We start from the raw sequence: 8,678 nt of genomic DNA, 5'->3' as shown, positions 1-8,678 counted from the left end.
GGAGCCAGCTCTCCATTTATAGCCCCGGGCAGACCAGCCAAAGGGGGCTGAGACGCAAGGCCTGGGAAGGACAGGGGGAGAATCAAAGGGGCCTCCTATGAGCACAGGAGAATGGAGGCCCAGGGTGAGCTGTGCGCTTCTCTAGGACACGGGGCCTGCAGCCTAAAAGGCCCTACATTGAAAGGACACTGCCTCAGCCATAGCCAATGGCATCCTCCAGGACAGGTGACTGGGGGGAGGTTTTGATGACCATAAAACAAAAAAAGCAAAGTTGCAATCACTTAGTCTCAGCATAAAATTTATTTCTGGGTTTTTTTCTTTGTTGTTGTTGTTTTGTTTTTGTTGTTTGTTTGTTTGTTTGTTTGTTTGTTTTTCTTGCTCAGGTTTGACAAAGGAAAAAAAAACACTAGATTTGCACAAGTGGGTTGAAATTCTTCCTTGGAGACACTGGGCCCTGCTTAATGCAACAGAATTGCTCATTTCTCGGCCAAGAAATATGTATGGAGTGCCTACTGTGTGCTGAGCACATTCAGTCTAGGTTCAAAAGAGCAGGAAACAAATGTTTCCGTCAAAATCATTACTAAGAGCAATTATTTGTATTCTTCGTAGTAAATCGAAGTCAAATGAAAAGGCCTTTACAATGAACACATCTCTCTGTAGCCTCTGTTCCAATGTTTCAACAGGTATGCATAACGGTCCAATGTACAGGAGTGCGTCCCAGGCAGGCCAGCCTCTGCTTTGTCTGGAAAGAGCCAGTGTGAAACCATGTGGGAATAGTCATCTACATGGTGCCCAATGCTGATGAAATGGAATTGTGCCACAGTTCACTAAATTCAAATACAAGGGTGGGTATCAGAAGAGCCCAAGACTGCTTTTTCACGCATTTGACACTTGCCAAGCACCCCTTGTGGAATCACTGCTGCAGTGGCTTCTAAAAACACCACAGAGAAGAGAACATCCCATGTCAGGGTTGTCTTCACGTCCCTCAGTGAACACACTAAGATCATTATAGAGGAAAGACTGAGTGACATTCCCCAAGCCTGGGAAGAAATGGCCAGAGACATCCCAAAGGCCACACTGGAGTTGAGACCTGAGACCTGAGAAGCTGCCAATCACAGCGAGGGCCAAAGGAGAGGGTGGCAGGCTTGGAGCTGCAGGCACAAGACTCCATGACTCCGAGGGAGGCTGTGCAGTGCTGAAAGAAGGGAAGGCAGCCAGCCAGAACCAGCCCGCCTGAGGGGAGAGTGGCTCCAGGTGAAGCTGTGGAGACAGGCTGAGCAGGGCTCCTCAACGGCCATGCGGTTGGGCAAGGAGGTGAGATTTTCAACTGGGCACAATGGTAAGCAGGTGCAAAGAGCTGCTCGTCATTCATTCCCTCAGGCCGCTGTGCAGGAGCTGGGACAAGTGTGCTAGTGAAGAGAAAAGATTAGTGGGGCCCTCTATGCCACAAAGGGCAGGGGTTAGTGTAGTCTAGATGTCGGCCTCAAGAGTGACACACCTAGCAGTGTGTTCAGGAAGACTGGGCAGGTCTTCACCACACCCAGCCTCCCCTCTGGACCCCCCGCTGCGTGGGCTCCTCTCTGAGGCCACATCACCACCTGGATGTTTATTACGAATTTCAATTTTTCCCAAATTGGATCTTTGATCTGACACTCATAGGCCCACTATTTCCCAGTTCCATCATCCAAAAGCCATCTTTAATGTGTCTCTTGTCCCTGTATCCACATCCAACCATAAAGAAATCTTGCTTGTCTTTAATTTTAAAGATTTGAAAGTTTGTACGTACATGAGTGCTTTGCCTGCATGTATTTTTGTGACCTGCCCTGATCAGAAGAGGGCATCAGATGCCTTAAACTGGGGGTAAATCAACTGTGAACAAGCACGTGGGTGCTGGGAATCAAACCCAGATCCTCTGCCAGAGCAGTGGGTGCTCTTAACGACTGGACTACCTCATCTCTCCAAGCGCAGCTCCATCTTGAGAACATATCTGGAACTCAGTCGCTTTTCGCTGGATTCACTTTGCCTCCCAAAGCCAAGCAACCACCTGAGAAGCCATGGTCACTCCTCTGGACTGTGGCAGTGCCTTCCTCTTCTGGACTGTGGCAGTGCCCTCCTCATCTGGACTGTGGCAGTGCCCTCCTCATCTGGACTGTGGCAGTGCCCTCCTCATCTGGACTGTGGCAGTGCCCTCCGAAAAGAAAGTCCTTCCTCATACCTATAAAGCTCTGAGCTGAGACCCCATGCAGCCAATCCTGGGGCAAGTCCAGAGAGGAAGACTAACGCTGAGAGCGGCAAGGATGAGGCTCTGAGGCTGAATCCTGTTCAAGGTTAGAGGAGAAGGAGGAAGAGGAGGAAGAGGGGAGAAGGACGAGGAAGAGGAGGAGGAGGACTGGAAAAACCTGGAATGGAGCTATTAAGGAGAATGGTGGCTCTCAGTCAAGTTGGGGACACAAACTGAGTTCGTGCCTACTTGCTGCTCCTTAAACCCGTCAAGCATAGTCCTGTCCCAGGACCTTTGCACATCTTTGTAGTGGCTTCTGCCTCCCTTCATACAGGCTACTACAGAAACACAACCATCCCAGAGAAGCCCTCCCTCGCTGCCAGAATGAAAATTATTTCTTGCTTTGCTTTATTGTTATTATTGTAGAATTTGTAAACCCCTGACACCACAAATTTCCTGCTTGCTTGTCTGTCATCCTTCCTTATAACATAAACACTATGTGAATAGGGCCTTGGTTTTGTTCACTGCTGTGTCCCCAACAGCAGGACCGGTATTTGGTGTATGGTAGATAAGCCACAATTAATGCTGAATGAATAAACAAAGGCAAAACCATGGAATAAAGAGGGCAGATGGCTGGCACCAGTGTCAGAGATGTGAAAACAGTTGGACTCCAAAAGAGGTTCTTGGGTTTGTCTGATGGGTAGAGGGGGCTTCCCAGTTTGTAGAAGGGCCAGCTAAGATGGCTTCCAGGAGTTCGTGGGAAAGACCTCTACATCACCCTTGCTTAGATCTCAGAGAAGACATGGCAGGAGTGTGTCAAGGAAGATGTGTAGCCAAAGCCCCAACAAGCTTGAGCATCCCAGGGGTGCGGTGTGCTGGGGCTTTTAGGGGAGCCAGGGTTCCAGTGAGGGCTGCTACCTCCCAGGGGAGCCTGCTAGGAAGAGACACAGCGGAAGTCTCTGGAGGAACAGAGCCTCCCAGGCTCTGCCGGGGCTGGCGTCTCAGGCAAAGGCTAAGGAGCTTGCTGGGCATCCTATGTAAGCAGGTGCTGGGGACAGAAGCCCTCCCACGGCGCAGCCATGCACCCCCACCCACTTAGGATTCTCAACCGTCACCACAGTTACTCCCAGACATTGTCACTATTTCTGGACATGAAGTGGAAAGAGACCTGCGAAGAGGTCATCCTCACAAAATTGTGCAGGCTACCGTAGGTGAGGCAGGTGATGTCCTCAAGCCATGTCCTGGACCTCATGACCCTTGAGAAAGGCACTTCCCATGGCTCACCTCAGAGCAAGAGGGCACAAGTCTGCAGCAAACAGGTTTTCTTCTTAGCTGTAGAAACAGATCAACCTAGAGCCCTGGAGGCTCATTAGAAGAAATCCTGCTCAGAGCGGGCAAGTTGAGGGGAACCTCCCTCTTCCCTCTCTCCTTCCTTATCTCCCTCTCTCCTTCCCACCTTCCTGCCCTCTCTCCCTCTTCTGTCCACCCTGAGGTTGAGTAGAATGGCTTAAAGTTTTAATGGAGACTACCATTACGCATAAGACAGCACTGGGGTCAGATGTGGAAGGAGCCAGCTCACCACCACCAACTCCTCTGTCTCAAACTTGCCCACTTAGGCCTTCTGAGTCTCACTTAGTCCTTGGCTCAACTTCGCTGAGCGCGTCACCATTTCACTGCTTCTTTTCTGGAGGTTTCTTTGCGCTGTGGCCTTGGGTCTGTCTCCAAACCTCCTGCGATATGATTTCTAATTCCTATTCTGTGCCTGGTCTCCCCACAAATCTGGGGACAGAGCGGGGTCCGAGGTGAGCCCAGAAGCGAGCGGGGCGGCGGCGGCCGGGCTGCAGCGGTTGTAAGAGAAAGCCCTGGTGAGGCTTGGACGGGCTGCACCGACAGCCACGTGCTACGGCTTCTGGCTGCCACTCTCGGCCCTCCTTCCCAGCTAGGCAGCTGCCCCAGCCCAGAGACGCAGGAGGGGCACTCCCCGGCCCCAGTGGCTACTCCGGGGACCCCAAGCTCCGCCCTACCGCACTCCTATTGGCTTGGGGCGCCCCCGCCTCCAGCCTCCCTCCCGGGCTCCCAAGCTTTTAGGCCACCCTGGATATATAGTCCCGGGCGCCTGGCGCGAAGCTAGGGGCGAGGACGCCCCAGGGCGCGACTGCTGTCTTCACCAAGTCTCGGAAGAGACAGGACGGGGAGGGGCGGCAGGGGACAGCCGGTGGGTGTGCGTTCCCACCCTCGGCACTTTGGCGTTGCCCTGCTTGGTTCAGGAGTGGCAGAAAGTTAAGACGACTCCGGCGGCTTGGTTTGAGCCAGAGGCGGGACCGAGAAGCCCAGGAGCCGGGATATGGAGCTACTGTCGCCGCCGCTCCGGGACGTCGACTTGACAGGCCCCGACGGCTCTCTCTGCTCCTTTGCCACAGCCGATGACTTCTACGATGATCCCTGTTTCGACTCCCCCGACCTGCGCTTTTTTGAGGACCTGGACCCGCGCCTGATGCACGTGGGGGCCCTGCTGAAGCCAGAGGAGCACACACACTTCCCCGCTGTGGGGCACCCGGGCCCGGGCGCCCGCGAGGATGAGCATGTGCGCGCGCCCAGCGGGCACCACCAGGCGGGGCGCTGCCTGCTGTGGGCCTGCAAGGCGTGCAAGCGCAAGACCACCAACGCCGACCGCCGCAAGGCCGCCACCATGCGCGAGCGGCGCCGCCTGAGCAAGGTGAACGAGGCCTTCGAGACGCTCAAGCGCTGCACGTCCAGCAACCCGAACCAGAGGCTGCCCAAGGTGGAGATCCTGCGCAACGCCATCCGCTACATCGAGGGCCTGCAGGCCCTGCTGCGCGACCAGGACACCGCGCCCCCTGGCGCCGCCGCCTTCTACGCCCCGGGTCCGCTGCCCCCGGGCCCAGGCGGCGAGCACTACAGCGGAGACTCAGACGCGTCCAGCCCGCGCTCCAGCTGCTCTGACGGCATGGTGAGGCCGGGAACCAGGAGGGCAGGCGCAGGCGGCACTTGGGGTGCTGGGCTATCCCCGCACGTCTCCGAAGCCCTGGAGGTGGGGGTGTCCTTTAGACCCAGGTGTCACTGGCGTCTGTCACTGCGGGCAGCTGCGATTCTGCCCGTTGGGGGTGCTGCGTAGACGCAGGATACGCTTCCCCCTCAAATCCTCCTTACCAAAGCGCAGTTTCCTTCCCGGGCGGCCGTCCACGCTCAGTCTAGCCCTGCATGCCACAGCTTCAGTGTGGGTTCCCACCTCCTACCTGGGGCCGACGCGGCCCGGCACCCGGCCGGGAGGGAGGAGGGGCGGGCCCGGGCTGACTCGGTATCCTTGCCGTTCGCAGACGGATTACAGCGGCCCCGCGAACGGCCCCCGGCGGCGGCCCGGCTACGACACGGCCTACTACAGCCAGGCGTCCAGCGGTGCGTATTCCCAGCCGCCAGCAGCCTCCACCCGCCCTCCCGACCCCAGCACGTCCTTGCTCAGCCCAGTCTCCCTCCCCGTCTACACACACACACACACACAAACACACACACGCACACACACACACGCACACACACACACACACGCACAGACACACGCACGCACACACACACGCGCGCACACACACGCACAGAGACACACGCACGCACGCACACACACGCACGCACAGACACGCACAGACACACGCATGCACGCACACACACGCACACGCACATCTTGGGATGGTGTTTGGAGCAGGGAGCTAGCAAGTGCGACTTGCACCGTCCTCTCCTTTCCCCTTGCAGTCTGGCAGGTCCTCAGTTTCCCTCCTGCCCCAAAGCCTTGTGCCTAGGGGCAGAAGACTTGGAGAGACTCGGGTTGGGTTGCTCACCTTCCCCTCCTCTCGCAGAGCCCAGGCCCGGGAAGAGCGCGGCGGTGTCTAGCCTCGACTGCCTGTCGAGCATCGTGGAGCGCATCTCCACCGACAGCCCCGCGGCTCCTGCGCTGCTCCTGGCCGACGCCTCGCCAGAGTCGCCTCCGGCCCCTCCGGAAGGGGCTTCCCCAAGCGACGCAGAACAGGGGGTTCAGACTTCGCCCCCCGTCGCCGACCCTCAGGGCCCCGCAGGCTCCACCCCCGATCCGATCTACCAGGCGCTGTGAGAGGCAGGCCGCAGAGGGGCGCCGGCCGCTCTCCCGGGACGGTGCCCTTCGGTCCCCAGCCAAAAGATGAAGCTTAGACGACGCGCCTCCCAAGCCCCCTTTCGAAGCCAAGCACCCAGAAGCTGGGGAATGGCAGGTCAGAAGGTGTGCCCACATTCAGCCCCGAGGAAAAGACGCAGTGTTTGTTGTCGGGTTTTGTTTGTTTGTTTGTTTGCTTTATGCGACTCACAGCAACGGCCACTTGCTGTCCCTCAGTGGGCCAGAGCGGATCCTCAGAGCCCCTCGCAGGGGTGAGCTCCGCCCGCACTCCACACGGTCCCCACGTCCGGGTCCCTCCTGGCACCCACCCTCTCCCCCCGCCCGCGGAGGCCGCTCCAGTCCCGCGCCTAACAGGTGTGACCATGCCCCCCCCCCCCCCCACGGTTCAGGACCACTTATTTTTTATATGAGACTTTTGTAATCTATTCGTGTAAATAAGAGCTGCTTGGCCGGAGCCGGAGCCTTGGGCTGTATTTATCTCCGCGGCGTGCTGTGTAGTGCAACGGAAACTTTGTACGTTCATTCCCCCGGCGGGCGAGCCGCGGGCTCCCTCGCTCAGGTGTTGGAAATAAAGACGCTAATTTATAGCGCGGCGGCTCTGGCTCTTCCTGGCGACGTCAGGGAGCAGACACTCCGCAGGCCGGGCGGGCTGTCTCGCAGCGACCTCTGCAGGTGGCAGAGGGGAGCGGGGGCGCTTCCTGCGGCTGGGCGGCGAGGGCGGCGAGGCCTGGCTCCCGCCGTCGGGACCCCCTTCCGCCGCCTCGCCCGAAGAAAGCAGAGCCTCCAGCGCAAGGATGCGCACAGGCTGAGGTTAGTTTAAAATTTACACCCGGATACGGCGGCTCCTCCCTGTAATCTCGGCACGCGGGAGGCTGAGGCAGGATGGATGCAAAAGCCGGACGCCAGCCTGGCTACAGAGGCCCCGCCTCAAAACAACCTCTTCAAAACACCCGTTAAAAGTCGGTGCTGAGGAGGTGGCTCGGTTGACGGAGCACCTGCCCAGCACGCATACAACTCTGAGCTCAGTCCCCAGCGCCACATAAACCTGTCACAGGGGGCGGGAGGGGCGGGGCACAGCCATAGCCTCAATACCCAGAGGTAGCACAGAAAAAGCAGAAGTTCCCTGTCATCCTCGGCGACACAGCCAGCTCCAGGCCATCCTGGGGCACATGGCACTCTTCCTATAGACCGATTAATTGATTCATTAATAATCTAGTTCCGCCCACCTGAGATTTTGACCCAGTGAGTGTGTCCAGGACCAGTCATTGCTGTTTTCCAAATCTCCTTGCAGGGACTGTGAAGTGCGGGCTAGGCTGAGAATGGTTCCCCTCCACACAGTGTTTCAGAGGTCTGTTGGGGGTTACGGCAACACCCTCACAAGTGGGGGGCCGTGGGGCACCACGGTGCAAGAAGAGATAGCCAAAGAGCCCTGGAGACACGTGTAAGCTTCATGGTCCATGTGAGCTCTTACGCTGCTGTCAGAGCGTGGAGACAGCACAGCCAGGAGCCTGTGTCAGAGCATCTACTGCTGCCTCATCCAGAGCCTGTGGGGACAGGACACTGGGACCAGGGTGTCCCTAATGTGTCCTCATCAGGCCGTGTTGGGGGTGGGGGTGGGGCGCATTAGTGCAAGGAGGGTGTCCTGGACAACCCGCTGTGCCAGCTGTGTGGGAGAAACAAAAGGAGACAACAGGCCATGGAGGTGAAGGGAACCCGCGCCGGGGACCACCACCCTCCCCTGGAACGGCCTGACAGTTCTCCCTCACTCACAGCACTTGTCCGGGTCCTCAGTACCTCCTGCCGACCGTCCCAACAGACCCTCATCCTGGTTGTCCAGGCTCAACGCTTAGAAGAGCCGCTTCAGGAAGGACCACCCGAGAGTGGGCGGGCGCCGTCCCGCAATACCAGCCCAGAGAGCAGCTCAGCGCCTGCCCACTGCTGTGATGCTCCATCTGCCTCCCAGTGCTCCTCAGGGTTCCTCACAGACTCCCTAGAGGCCCCTGGGTGTCAGTCAGGACTTTGTCCATCGGACAGATGCCAAGTCCTGTGCTGGAGGGGAAGAGGCCACTGGATACACTCCCTGCCATTGGGAAGCGCCCAGACACCTGGGGGTCGGCTCTCACAGTTGGTCACATCATGATCAGTGAAGCATAGAACACAGACTGTGGGAGAGGACAGGAGAGCCAGCACGGGTGGGGAGGACACCAGCAGAATCAGAATTCTGAAGGGACTGGACAGAAGAGAGTGCTTAAAACTGAGGACACATGGAGCACACAGGGAGGGGCCTTCCTGGGGCATCAG

At 57.8% G+C, this 8,678-nt stretch overlaps 1 protein-coding gene across 1 annotated transcript; it reads left to right on the top strand.

Moving 5' to 3' along the window:
- Positions 1 to 4,350: 4,350 nt before the first annotated feature.
- Positions 4,351 to 6,509, top strand: Myod1 (myogenic differentiation 1). The gene is made up of 3 exons (XM_021640420.2): positions 4,351 to 5,192; positions 5,560 to 5,638; positions 6,088 to 6,509. The coding sequence occupies exons 1-3, from the start codon at positions 4,566 to 4,568 to the stop codon at positions 6,336 to 6,338; spliced, it is 957 nt and encodes a 318-aa protein (XP_021496095.1). The 5' UTR covers positions 4,351 to 4,565; the 3' UTR covers positions 6,339 to 6,509.
- The last annotated feature ends 2,169 nt before the right edge of the window (positions 6,510 to 8,678 follow it).

The sequence above is a fragment of the Meriones unguiculatus genome, chromosome 1, assembly GCF_030254825.1.
Source record: "Meriones unguiculatus strain TT.TT164.6M chromosome 1, Bangor_MerUng_6.1, whole genome shotgun sequence".
NCBI classification, from domain to species: Eukaryota; Metazoa; Chordata; class Mammalia; order Rodentia; family Muridae; genus Meriones; species Meriones unguiculatus.
Note: the sequence above shows the minus strand (reverse complement) of the source record. Positions and strands in the feature narration are given on the sequence as shown.

Bases quoted from the DNA above. Each gene is read 5' to 3' on its own strand.
- Myod1 (XM_021640420.2), top strand. From the start codon at position 4,566: ATGGAGCTACTGTCGCCGCCGCTCCGGGACGTCGACTTGACAGGCCCC. The intron at 5,193-5,559 runs GTGAGGCCGGGA...TGCCGTTCGCAG, and splicing joins CCAGCTGCTCTGACGGCATG to ACGGATTACAGCGGCCCCGC. The intron at 5,639-6,087 runs GTGCGTATTCCC...CTCCTCTCGCAG, and splicing joins CTACAGCCAGGCGTCCAGCG to AGCCCAGGCCCGGGAAGAGC.